Source organism: Amblyomma mixtum, chromosome 4, assembly GCF_055824585.1.
Source record: "Amblyomma mixtum isolate Tamu chromosome 4, ASM5582458v1, whole genome shotgun sequence".
In the NCBI taxonomy this organism is placed as follows: Eukaryota; Metazoa; Arthropoda; class Arachnida; order Ixodida; family Ixodidae; genus Amblyomma; species Amblyomma mixtum.
Window position 1 is genome coordinate 151259105 of NC_143015.1, and position 14206 is coordinate 151273310.

The window sequence follows — 14206 nt, forward strand, 5'->3', positions numbered from 1 at the left end:
AAGGTGGCCTTGGTTTGCGGTTTCGTTATTCGGATGTAGATGACCTGGCGTTCGCGTCGTTCGGGTTGCGGAGCGGGGTAGCTCAGGTCTAGGAAGTCGTCTTCCCCCTTCTCGGTGGTAAAGGCAGGGGTATCTGCGCACGCGTTTATAAGTTAATCTATTTTGATTGTACCGAATGCTGTTGAACAGACGAAAAAGGGATAGTGGGCGCATGCAAATGGCGAGGAATGAAACGACAAATCCTCAAATGAGTGGCAGAGCAACGCACACGGTTTAACGAAAGAGAAAGGGCCATGAAAAGGAAATTTTTGACACCACAAAAAAAAATTCAGGGGGCACTTTGTTGACCTAAAGTGCGGTGAGGCGGAAGTTAAGCGCAGTGTTCCTGCTTGTGTCACTGATGTGAGGTTAAGATGTTAAGCTTCGCCTCTAAGAGTGGAATGCGACAGCGTCTTGCAACGCTGCCAGGGATTCCACAGAACGCCATCGCCATTTCGGCTCTGCGCCTTGCTCGATGGTAAATTGTTTTTTTGAGGAAAGGAAATGTATCTCTCTCGCTTATCTCGGTGGACACCTGAACCTCGCAGTAAGAAAAGGGAGGAAGATGGGAGTGAACGAAGACGCCTATTAGCTAGACGCGCCTTTGTTCATTCCAAATCATCGAGCTGGCATGGTGGAGTGCTTAGCGTGCTCGTCTCGCACTCCGGTGACCCTGGTTCGATTCCCCAACTCGACGAATTTCCTACTCTGTTTTATTTATTTATGTGGTCTGAATAGAAAGGTTAATTAGGCTAATTAGTCTTTACCATTGTTGTAATTCCATGCATCATGTACTGTCACTCACCTGTCAAGTGATGGAACTCTCTAGAATGTTCGACACAATGCTTATGAAACGTGTAGAAACGTCTAACTATTAATTATGGTTAATGATAGTTAAGCGTGACTTGCACATTTCGTGATACTAGTTAATGTATGGTAGAGAGAGGGTGTGGTAGATGGTCCTTGGCAATCACAAAATGAACAAGGGAGCGGAAAACCTCAGGTTGCTTGAGCCAACGTTTCGACAAGGGGACTTGTCTTCGTCTGGGCAAAGCGTTCATCATTGGCAGGGATTAAATAGGGCCTTCGCTCCGAGGAGGAAGGCCCCGGGGGTGGGGAAGGAAAGTTGTGTGAGAGGGGATGCGTGTCAGGAAGGGGAGGGAGGTGAATCGTGATTCGTTAAGCTGCAATAGTGGAAAAACTTATCCGGGGGGTGTGTAATGAACAAAGGCTTTGAAGGGGCTGCGACGGGGGGGAGGCGCTGGGTGGACCTGGAAAACTCAGATAAGAGGATTAGTCAGCGTGGTACAGGGAAATGAGAACAAGGCATACAAAATAGGCTGGCACTGGAAGGAGAAAGAAAGGGGGGGAATGGCTCGAGTTCAGAGAAAGCCAAAAGGTGGGGCGGAGGGGGTAACAGGAATGTCATGGTTTCCGAGAACTGATAGTAGGGGATTAGGAGAAAAAAAAAGGTGAACAAAGGGAGAGGGTGAGAAGGCCGGAAATGGCGTGGAAGATATGACGTGGGAAGGGTGCAAAGAGCGATAATATACTTATGCGAGGTTCTAGGAAATGGTCTGACCACGTGCAAGACATTTGTTAATTTAAAATTATGCTAACCCTGGAATGTACCTGAGAAATTCCAGGTTTCCTCTGGACATGTTAATCCCTGTTGGTTGCAGTGTTTTAAATTTGTGGATTAGAAATGCTTCTCTGTATTTTCTGTCCCTAGTCGATTTGAAGCCTGACTGAAGAATGAACAATCTGAGTTCGTCGAATTTGTGATGGCGTTGATTAAAATGGGTTGACACAGCCTTCTGTTCATTCCGTGTTGTGTCAGCCCGGTGCCCGTTTAATCTGGCACTCATTGTTTGCCCGGTTTCTCCGATATATTGTTGCTGGCAGAAGGATCACTGGAGCATGTAGATAATATTGGACGATGTGCAGTCAAAACTGGTCTTTATATCGAAACTGAAATCACTTGCCGTACTTTTAACCATAGTGTCCCTTTGTAAATGTTTGCATGTCTTGCATCTAGGTCGAGAGCATGAAGTTACTGTCGGTGGTGGTTTCTTACCGAGCCTAGCATGCACCAGGATGTCCTTCAGGTTTGTGTTGCGTCTGTATGTTACCCTTGGTGCGTCGGGAATAATTTTCTTGAGACGGTCGTTACCAGTTAAAATGGGGTGGTATTTCCGCAGGATATTGTTTATGTTTGGAAGCGCGTTTGAGTATTTCGTTATAAGTGCAGGAGGTCGCTGACTGTTAGCTTTTGTTCGTTTTTTAAGAACTACATCTCGTTTCAAAGTGGTTGCTCGATGGAACGCATTATTAACGCGTCTGTGGATGGTTTCTGATGATTAGTGTGTTTTTTAGTGAGTGGAGGTGTTTCAGGTAGTCGTCGTCGTCGCTACATATTCTTCTTAGTCTCGTTGCCTGTCCTACGAATATACCTTGTTTGCAATGTCTTGGATGATGGCTAGTGAAATCTAAGTATTGTTGTCGGTCAGTAGGCTTCCTGTAAAGTGTGGTTTTGAGCATGCTATTTTCTAAATGGACAGTGGTGTCAAGGAAATTGACTTGCGTTTTCGAGGAGTTGAAGGTGAATTTAATGCTGGAGTGGCATGAATTGAAATGTGTGACGAATGCCTTCAGGGTCTCAGCCCCATGCTCCCATATCATGTCAGATTTATTTTATGCGCACAGAAAGACGACACAAAAAGACAAGGTAGACAAGGTAGCATATTACTGGATTACCCATATCATGAAAATGTCGTCTATGTAACGCAGGTATATAAGTGGTTTTTTTAGAAATGAATTTAGAAGTTTAGATTCTAGTAGCCCCATAAAAATGTTCGCGTAGGTGGGTGCAAAGGGAGTGCCCATGCTTGTTCCAAATACTTGAAGGTAGTAAGAAGAATCGAATTCAAAGTAATTGAGTGTTAGTACCAATTCAAGTAGCGTGAGGTACACTTCAGTTTCGTGCGGCTGAGGACTTTGAGTTAGAATTTTGGAGAGTGCGTCGATACCTTCATTTATGGGAATATTTGTGTACAAAGCGGCGACGTCAAGTGTGACAACTATGCTATCTGCTGGGATAATGGAAGCGTCATTCAGAGACTCTATTATGCGGAGAAAGTGCGGTGTATCCTCGACAAAGGAAGGGAGGTTGGTGGGAATATCTGCAAGATAGTTGTTCAGGAAAATTGATAAGTGCTCTGTGGGCGTGTTATTGTTTGAAACGATAGGTCTGCCGGGGATATCTGCGGTAAACAAGTCTTCTGCGGAAACCTTATGGATTTTGTGAAGTAGGTAAAAGCGTCCTGCCTGTTTGTTTAGCGGATTTAAGAAGTGGTAGTCGGACTACCACTTCCCTTGAAGAAGTTCCCTTGATAATAAGTTTGCCAGTTTGTTCAGAATCAATTTGGAGAACTCTGAAGTGGGGTCTGAATCTAATTTCCTATAATGACAAGGGTTGTTGATTTGCCTAAAAGCTTCTTTTTTGTATTTTTCGGCCGGTAGGATAACTATGCTACCTCCTTTGTCTGCAGGCTAAATGACTATATCGGTTCTAGAAGCTAAGTGGTTCAGAGTAGCCTGTTCCGTCGGGGTAACGTTTCTGCGTTTTCGGGCTTGCTTTGTTTGGTCTATAATTTCTTTCGAGACAGATTTAATGTACAAGTCTAATTCGGGACTCTGCTGCGCTTCCGGCGTCCACGTGCTTTCGGCTTTGAGAGGGATGGGATTAAGGCTGGTTACTTGAGTAGGGCGAGCACGTGCTGACCACGTGTTACAGGAAAGAGCTAGGTTAGTAATCGGGGTGTTCGTTTTTTCGGCAAAGAATTCCTTAATTCACAATCTTCGCGCAAATTCTGTGAGATCTCTGTGAAGTTCATACTCGTTAAAATTGTTAGTTGGACAAAATGTAAGGCCATGCTTCCGAATCCGTTTGTCGCTATCACTTATGGATTTGGAAATATAGACAATGTTGCTGTCAGTGACCTGCGGCAGAAAAGGTGTATCTTTTGTCTGTATCGAAATTGTGGGCGGTTGTTAAACTGTCCAGATGTATTCGTATCTGGCGGAAATTTATCTCTAATTTGTTTACGCTGTTGTTTATCGGGCAGCTTGCGTTCCCTTCTGGCTACAAAATCTGCTAGTGCCTGGCTTTCGTCCGAATTTAGTTCTATCTTACTAAGTTGATCATCGAGGGAATTTAAGTGCTCTTGACAATGTTCTTTTAAAATAGCTATGAATGAAAGAGATGCGTCATTTGAAACCTTTTCCCATCGAGCGAGAAGTTCAGGCCTGAGCGCACCGAGAGAGCACCTAACATTAACTCGAAGTCCTTTGGGTATTGTCCTGTGCTGCGAGTAGGATATGTAAGTGTGTAGGTGGAATCGGTAGTTAGTTTGTTTAGTGGCTAGTTTTCTGGCGACCAGGAAAATTCGTCTTTTGGGTTCGGGGCGATTGGTGCTGCCAGATGTAAGTCATCTGCGCTTGTGCCGAGTGGACCTCTTGACGGGTGTTGTGTGTTTAGGGGACTTCTGTTTGGGGGTGGTATCGGTGTCGAGGTCCGCGTCGGTGACAATCTGGGTGCTAGTGTGCGTCACTAATCGCTTAGGTATCTGTGTGAAGTGGTGGCTTTGTTGTTTAGTGGCTACTTTCGGTGGGATTCCTACGTGCTGTTCCGCTGGTGTGCGATCCACGGTTACCGTCTGTGTGCCAGCGTCGCGAGTCTCTGGAATGAACTGTGTGGATGTGTCCTGGGTCCTAGCGGGGGGAGGCTGTGTTCGTTCCTGGGTGTTGTCGCTTTTGTGGGTGGTCTGTTGTTGAGTGTTGGCCAGAGTGGGACAGGGAGCATGAGTGGGCTGTAGCGTCCGCTTAAATGTGTTTCTCAGCCGGTACTTTATGTTGTCTGCCATTACTTGGACGCCAAAAAAATTAGGGTGAAGTCCATCTCTGGCCAGGAGTGCCTCAGGGTCATGATGGATCTGAGCTTGGTGGATGATTTCAACGTCTTTTTGGTAATGTTCCATGTCCAGCAAAAAATTGTTGAGCTTAAACGAGTCCTGTGCATGAGCTGCGAGTTGGCGGTTGGCGGTATGGTTAGCGGTAGTTAACGTGACCTTAGCAAGTACACTAATTAGTGTTAGTTAAGGTACAGGCGCAGTGCACAGTACCACATGCCACTTCTTAACTACTACTAATTACAAATTAGTCATTTAGTCATTAAGTACAATGAAATAGTCATGAAATGGTTGGTTGGTTGGTTTATGGGGTTTAACGTCCCAAAGCGACTAAGGCTATGAGAGACGCCGTAGTGGAGGGCTCCGGAAATTTCGACCACCTGGGGTTCTTTACTTGCACTGACATCGCACAGTACACGGGCCTCGAATTTCTCCTCCAAAGAAATTCAGCCGCCGCGGCCGGGATCGAACCCGCGTCTTTAGGGCCAGCAGCCGAGCACCATAGCCATTGAGCCAAATTCCCTTTATATTATGTTCCGATGCCTTTCGATTGCACCTGATTAAAGGTGCACTGAAGAGGATTCTGAACATGTCTTTTTGCCGCGGGAACTCTATCCACACGTTCCTAGCATTCTTAGAAACAGTGACTTATTGCCCTGTGTGGCCGATTTCCCCAATTAAAACGAATTAACGTCCGGCTCCCGCCTTTTTTTTTAATTCTGCCTCGTACGGTGGGCGGAGTCGACCAACGCTTGGAGCGCCTTTCACCCAGTCCCGTGGAGGCTTTGCTTTCAATTTATTTTGATATTTAGGTTTCAATGAATAAATAGCTTCATTCGCAGATAATATAGCCGCAAAATAAGCCCGAAGAAATAAAAATACGCGCGGACTATTTGCTACTACGGACTACTACGTATTACTCCGCCGATGGCAGAGCGGCAAGCCGCCACGGGACTGGGTGAAAGGCGCTCCACACGTTGGTCGACTCCGCCCACCGTACGAGGCAGAATTAAAAAAAAAAGGCGGGAGCCGGACGTTAATTCGATTTAATTGGGAAATCGGCCACACAGGGCAGTACATCGCAGTTTCTAAGGAAGCTCGGAACGTGTAGATCGAGTTCCCGCGGCAAAAAGATGAGTTCAGATTCCTCTTCAGTGCACCTTTAAGTATCGATTGGCTATTGATTGGCATATACCCATATAAGGCATGCATCCGAAACGCGGACACATTTGCTAACAAGTCTTGGTCACGGCAGTATGAGGCTTTAAAGGCTTTCGCCTTAAAAAAAAAACACGGTCGGAAAGGAATCCTCCGACCGCTAGAAAACGTTCAGGCAAGACGTGGGCCCTGACGCATACAAGACATTTTAGAGCATGGTTTCTTTGATCAAGCTTATAATAGCATAAATCTGAAGCATATCAAATCTCTTTGATACAGCCGACAACTAAACAAAATTGAGTGTACTGCATAAAACGAAAGCGCTACGGCTCCAAAATGCTCACCGCTCATCATCGCTATCGCTGAAATGGCCACTGTGGTGAGTATGAAGAATATCATGCCGCAAATTATCACCGTCTGCATCAAGTTGCTTTTCTCTTCCCTGTGCGAGAGAGAGCGCGAAAAAAAAAGACGTTCATTGAAGAGAGCCTTGAAGGTTTCAGATTTCATTTCGAACAGTTTATCGTCAATCTTATGGTAATGGAATGAACTTGGAGCCGCTACCCGATTATGCTTAGCCGCATTGGCCGATATCCACTGAAGCTTCGTGGTCCTTCGTTCTTATATTGTAGGTTGGCGCGCAGACGCTTTGAACCTCCGTGCAACTCTGTGGTCTGGCCCCTCTGATCGCGAGTAACAAGGAAGTTCTTCAATTTGGGATTGCAGCTGAGGAAGTTTCTCTGTGCTGGAGGCCTTCGTTATTTCTCTACGAAATCTAAGGAAGGCATTATTGAGAAATCGCATCCACGTATGGTTTAAACACTTTATTAACGCAAATGTTCCGATGGAGTACACTACAGCTGTCTGGCAATGTCGATTGTTTGATGGAACGTGGCTCTAACTTCGTCCACACGGACGCATCCTCCGAAGTTTGAAGTCAGGATTTTGACAGAAGCTCGTTTGGTCGGGATAGTACAAGACGAAAAATTTTTTTAAAAATGCGCCAACTAAAAGAAAGAGTGGACAAGATTCCCGCGCGGGAGGCGAAACGTCGTTATATTTTTTTCTTGTCGGCGCCCCTAATTTTCTCGTCATCCTCAAAGTTTACTCGCAATTAGTGTGAAATTTAACTCCGGTCAAGGCTGGAACAACATGGCTGATTTATACAGAAGAGTCACAAGTTCAATTCAATTCTTTATTTTTCCAGAAATAATAGATCCTGGAAAGGGTCAAGAGCTAGAAGTTGTCTCGACAGCTTGACTAGGCCCATGACCCCTTCTACATGGCAGTAGTGGTTTACAGCAACAGCTTTCAGCTCCGCATCTTCTATCGACCTGATTTCCCTTACATCCATGCGCAGTCTTAATAAGCTTTTTAACACAGAACTAAGATTTTTAAACTCAAATCACCGCGTAGAGAAGCAATGATATTTCTCAGTGAATTGTTGAAACGGGGCACACGTTGAAAGCGTCAGTTAGGCATTCCCTGCAGTTTTTTTTTTTTTGCAGCCTTGTGCCTCCGCTAGCAAGACTACGGTACTGCATTAGAGCACCCTAAAAGAATAAAAAAATTCTGCAGTGAATTATGATTTTAATAACTCTAAAAGTGCCTGCATTTTATTCCTCCGCCTTCGCTCAGGTTGCTGTTAACCATGCTTATTACCCCAATAAAGTATTTGCCTTGTGTGCTTCTCTCCAAGCACACACGACTAATTGCGCAGTCATCATAAAGACATCCAGAAACAATGGCAAGAACAGAGAGCATGTTTTGTTAAGTGACGTCATACACATGTATAACGAAAACATGCATGATATCCGCCTACATCATCACAACCTCTCTCGGCTGAGCGCGAAAATGTAATCATTTTTCCAAAGCAGAACTTCATAATCTGAATCGTGGTCACGTGTTGCGCTCATTACAAAACTGCAGTAAAGAAAAGAAATTGGACAGAAAGCTTCAACACAGGCTTGACTGCTCTCGAAGTTATTCCAACTTTTGTGGCTTGTATTCCTGAAAGGCGAAAAAGTAATAAAAGACTACTGAACCGTACAGAATAACTCCAACGTTACTTACTCTTTATCTTTGAACGCTGCAAGAAAACACAAAAACGTCTGAGCACACCATGTTAACGTTTCGACAAGCTGTGCAGTTTCTATGAGTTAGCAAACACACTTTTCGGAGCAAATATTCTTTCAAAAAAGTTGTTCACGCTTAAAATATTGCACTTTAAAAGCTTCCGCTTTCGCATTTTGAAGAACAGAAACGCTGCATTGGTGTAATCTGCAATTGCGGGACGCGTCCTATCTGCGTGCATAAGAAATGTTCGGGCCATGAGAAACTTGCCCGCGCCCCCACCTTTCTATAAGAAACTAGTTTGCTCGTACTAAGTGCTGGATCTCGGCATGTCCTGATGCTGCGTTTACAAATTTTGCCAAGAAAAACATGAATTAGGGAGCGCGAACCTCTCCTACCCGAAGTAAGTGACTGCCATGTTCATGCTGACAAGTGCAACATGCGGGCATTTGCGGGAATTAATTCATGAAAGGGGAAATAGTTCCTGCATGTGCCACCACGGTGGCTAAGAGGTTATGGTGCTCGGCTGCTGACCCGAAAGACGCGGGTTCGATCCCGGCCGCGGCGGTTGAATTTCTTTGGAGGAGAAATTCTAGAGGCGCCCGTGTACTGTGCGATGTCAGTGCACGTTAAAGAACCCCAGGTGGTCGAAATTTCCGGAGCCCTCCACTACGGCGTCTCTCATAGTCTTAGTCTGTTTGGGACGTTAAACCCCATAAACCAACCAACCAGTTCCTGCATGCCATGCGCGGCCACCGCCAGTCTTCGAAAAGAACCAAACGCTATCCTTGGCGAGTACAGTTAACATAAGTTGTGCTTGTAGAAGTACTATGCGTTTTAAGGCGAAAACCTTTATTGCCTCATCGTTGTCGACAGAAGGTTGTCAGCAGAGGCGTCACGCTTTTCGGTTTGTCGAAATGGTTATGATTCGCAGTAATGAGGTCACCCACGGATGCCTGACGCCCCCTCTTGGAGCAGACGACAACTAATAAAATAGGTGCCGTCCGCTCCGACAGAGGGCGTAAGGCGTCCGTGGGTGACCACATTGCATACCTCATCACAGGGAACAGAGCCATGGATACAACCGAACTCATCGAAGCAGAGAGAGAGTCGTGGTAAAGAAGCAATCAAAGTCGACAGTCAAAGTGTGTAGTTGTAATGTGCAGTCAAAGTGCGTAGTCAAATAAAGCACTAGTACAGCACAAACAGTCTCGCAGTCAATGCCAGACAGTGCGCCAGAAAAGGCTTTCGCCTTGCAGCACTTTAGAGAGGCAAAGTGCCCCCTGAATTTTTTAAAAGATCAGTGTCTCCGAGGTTCATACGAGAAATGTGCCGAGGGGTCGCAGCAGCAGACTGTCGATCGAGTTCTCGATTCACAAAAAAATCTCGTTCCCTTCTTTCACATTTGAATGCACGGGTTGCATAGGTTCCCGCTGAGCAAAACTCGGCTTGCTGCGTAAATGGCTCCTAGCGAAGGGGCAAATGGAGATGAGGCCTAGCAAGCACCAGACACTGTGCTCAGCTCACTTCCGAGTCAAGCGCCTTCGGATGCTTCGGATCTCAAATGAACTGCGTGTGTAGCTGCACTACACAAACACAAAGCACACAAAACATCAGTTAAAACTGCAGCTGTGAAAACGAAACAGAACCACCAAAAAAATCCAATCCGTAGCACAGTCAACAAGACTGTCAATCCGGTGTGCTGTCTTCCCGGCATGCCTCGGGCGTCCCTGATGGATGAAGTCAAGAGCCGCCAGCTTTCCCTCTAGTGTACAGTAAAACTCTATGATCTCGATATGGTGAACAGTTCCGAAAACAGCCGTTTTTAAAGATCCGTAAGGCGATCACGCCACGAACTAAGAAAACAAAAATTCATGCTTTAGACTATCTTATGTTTAATTATGCTCGGCCTGTTTTCAAATTTTACTTCTTCGACCGATTGTTATTGTGAACATTCTGTAAATGAGCGCAGACAAAACCATTCCACTCTTTTGCTAAAAGTCAGCTGGTTTAAGAGGGGGAGGAGAAACCTTAAGGGGAGCACTAAGGCCCAGTAAGGGTGAGTGACGATATGCGGGCTCAGACCGACGGCTTGTCAGCATGTGCTAATGAGGGGTGGTGTTCAGCAGAAGGTACAGCCTTGCAGATGGCGTTCTCATCTCCACGCGTTCTGCGAGCATACGTTAAGCCTTTACGTTTACGCAAGTTCGCTCCGTCATATAAGGTCCTGGCTCACAGAAAAAAAGTCGGCGGAGCCGCGAGATAGCTAAACATCTTGCCGGCTGTACGCTGGCTGGCTGTACGTCGGATACAAGAGCTTGTGTTTCTCAAAGCGTGAAGCGACCCACGCAAACCTGTCTCTGCTTCAGCTCAAGTGCACCCAGCGCCTGTGAAGCTCACGGATGATACTGGCTACCGCTTGAAAAGGAGGAAGGGGTAGCCTATTTTAAGGCGGAAGCCTTTAATGCCTCATCGTTGTAAGCAGGAGCTGTCGACAGAAATGTCACGCTTTTCAATTGGTCGAAACGGTCGTGACGTCACGGAGCGCGAATTTCGAACGGGGCCAATTGTACTTGGCTACAACCATGCAACCAATTAAAGGGATCGTATAGTGATGCTCCAAGTAAGTTTGACTGAGTTTAGTTAATTGCTTACTTAACCAATTAGTCTAATTAACCTTTCTAGTCAGACCAGATAAATGAATAAAACCGAGTAAGAAATTGGCCGAGCTTGGGAATCGAACCCCGGTCTCCGGAGTGCGAGTCGAGCACGCTACCACTACGCCATGCCAGCTCGATAGTTTGGAATGAACAAAGGTGCGTCTAGTGAATACGGTCTTTTCGTTCACTCCCATCTTCCTCCCTTCCCGTTACGGCGAGGTTTAGGTGTTCACCGAGATATGAGAGACAGATACATTTCCTTTCCTCAAAAACCAATTTACCGACGAGCAAGGCGTATTTGTCCGCGTTTTAGATTGGTCCAAATTGTCGTGACGTCACCGCGCGCGAATTTTGACGGGTGTCCACCGAAATATGTGCGACAGTTACTGCAAAACTTCCTTTCTTCAAATACAATTTTCGACTAGTGTCTACTGAGATATGTGAGACAGTTAATGCGTAATTTCCTTTCCTCAAATACAATTTTCATTTTCCTCACTACGGCCCCTCTTTCTTCTTTCACTCACACTTCCTCCCTTCCTGTACGGTGCGCCTCAGGTGTCCACCGAGATGACAGAGAATTACAGCCCCATTTGCTTTCCTCAAAAAGCGTTGCGTTCAAAGGGCAACGCATCGCGCCGAACGGGTGGTGGCGTTCCTTGGGCTCCCTGGCAGCGCTACAACACGCTGTCGCGTTCCACTCCTAAAGGCAAAGTTTAAGCGTCATTAATTGGCAGTTAATTAATGCACCAACAAAATGTGCAGTGAACAATCGCGTAGCAGAATGCAGGACTCAGGCTCTTTCGCCTTTCACCACTTTAGCCGCTAAAGTTTTCCGTAATTTTTGTATCTTTTGTATGTTCTTAACTTTCGCACCTTCTCTGCATTGTTGCCACATTTTACGCAGTTTTCTTCCTGTTCTCAAGTGTACATTATTTCTATTTATGCGACGGTCCAGGCAGTTTTTTTTTAATATGCATCTACGCTTTTAGTGCTTTAGTCTGTCTGTCATTTGTCTCGGCAGCTCATGGAGAAAGGAAAACTCAGAAGAGGCCCTCGCTATCCGAGCCGCGCGCCAAAAAGTGTGCCAGAAGTCACGTGCTTTCGCAAGGACTGCTGGGAGTCTGGCCGACGGCGCAGCCAATAGTAACGCTTGGCGCAGCGTCGTCGTCTGCTGCAATGCCTGCAGCGCATGCGCGCCGCGACGACGTCCAAGTAGAGGAGGAATAGGGGGAAGTCGGCTTCAAAATATGTGACGCAACCGCCTCTCCCCAGTTCTTTCCTTCCTCCATGATGCAGCTTGACTGATTACAAAGAGCACTGCCGAGGGCAGCGGTTTCGTACGCATTGACATTGCTGCTTCCGGTTGGTTCGGGGCAGTTGCCAGGTCTGGGTCAGGAGTCGCTGGCGGGTACGGGATTTCGCAGTAACCTCCCTGTTGAGCCGGTCCGTACATGGCTTGTTGCGCCATGTCATAGGCGTAGCGCATGCTTCGCTGCAGAGCGTTGTCCGCCTGCTCACGGTTGTCGCCGGCGTTCGCCATTCAAAACGCAGACCTGGCAACCTGCGTAAACTTAGAATACGCGTATCGCAAGGAGAAAGAAACAATAAGAGGAATTATAAAGCTGGAGTTTCATTGCGCACAAACTCATTTGTCTCGCAGGCACGCGTTTCATGTTTTGGATCTCACACACAATACGCACATACCCCGCTGCCACCTAGACATGCTCCTCGTCACCCTCTTCCCTGCATGTAGCATAGAGGGCCCTAGTAGTCAGTTTTCGTCCAATCGCACCAATACTTGCTAAAACTCTGTCAATACAGCCAGGGATTTATTTATTTACAAGTATACCGCAGGCCATTTTGTGGCCCTAGCAGGATGGACAATAAAAGAACGACTCGAAAAACATCGCGACAAAAGTAGTGTTAACAAAAGAACAAAAACAAGCAAGACAGTAAAGTACACAAAGCACTATATAAAAGGGGATCAAATTCTAACCAACCAAGAACAGACGCTCTACTTTGCTAAGTGCTTCCGCGGTGGCTCAGTGGTTATGGCGCTCGGCTGCTGACCCGAAAGAGGCGGATTCGAGTACGGCCGTGGCGGTCGCATTTCGGTGGAGGCGAAATGTTAGAGATCCGTGTGCTGCGCAATGTTAGTGCACGGTAAAAAACCCCGTATGGTCGAAATTCCCGGAGCCCTTCACTACGGCGTCTCTTAGAGCCTGAGTCGCTTTGGGGCATTAAACCCTCATAAACCATAAACCGTCTACTTTGTTCAATCGAAATTCGTTTACTCGAAAACACTAGACGGTACTGATTTCCACTAAGACACCGGGCGGGGAAAAAAGCGTCTTTTTAAATGATTCATTACGAGGTAAAATAGATATTAAAGAATATTTATGACTGTGTCTTGTAGTCCTGGAACTGCCATCAGGGAAAGGCGAGGCGGATACTAGGTATTATGACTACACCGTTTAGGCTGAGAACCTCCTGCGATAGAGTCTTTGGCGAGTTTCTATAACAGTGAGCAGCACAACGCCGAAAACTGACTCAAGGCACGTAAAACATTATTGCACGCGGGAGCTCTTTTGCGACAGCAAACATTTCATAGACGTTTTTGCGATTCGGCGCCCAGAGACCGAAAAGAAAGTGGAACATGGGAACAGAATTATAAAGTAGAATTCCTTTATCTCTGTCCCTCCACCACCTTAGCTTTGTTAAGAAAACGCGTGTAGTGTTATGTAACGATTACGAGAAACGGCTAAGAGCTGTAGCTGTTTTAGTCGAGGTAGACGCTCAAGCTTCGTTATTGGGGAATGAATGAAGGCAGAAGTGAAGGAAGGGAGAAAAAGGAAGAGGCGACGTGGGGTTCTTTAACGTGCGCTGACATCGCACATCACAACGGCGTTTTCCCGCTTTGACTAAGCCTAAATACGGCTGCCGTGGCGGGGATTTCACCCGGAGAGATTATTATCCGCCCACAAGCGCTTTAGGCACTGAACTACCGCGGCCGGTCTGAGCCTTTAGATGAGACGTACGAGATGGTATAGGGGTCATGAATCAGTGTGGCAGACGACGACAAACTGGCTCACCGAGTAGTCTCGACGAAGCGATCCCTCAGAGGTTCAGGTGCGCACTGGAAGCGTCAAGGCGGGCTCCTCCTCCTGTGCACACGGCTCTTCTTCTTCTTCTTCTTCTTCTTCTTCTTCTTCTTCTCCATATGAAAATGGCACACACCCACGCGGGGGGATTGCCCAAGGTACGGTGGAAAATGCCGAGGAGGTATACGTGCGGGGAAAAAAGCTA

At 46.5% G+C, this 14206-nt stretch overlaps 1 protein-coding gene across 1 annotated transcript; it reads right to left on the bottom strand.

Moving 5' to 3' along the window:
* Positions 1–2: 2 nt before the first annotated feature.
* LOC149348791 (uncharacterized) lies at positions 3–12440 on the bottom strand (the record flags this gene model as incomplete). The annotated part of the gene is made up of 4 exons (XM_089541850.1): positions 12242–12440; positions 8241–8256; positions 6512–6609; positions 3–133 (listed from the first exon to the last, which is right to left on the bottom strand). Coding segments are annotated over exons 1-4 (444 nt in total), but the record flags the coding sequence as incomplete, so codon positions are not given.
* Between the last annotated feature and the right edge of the window lie 1766 nt (positions 12441–14206).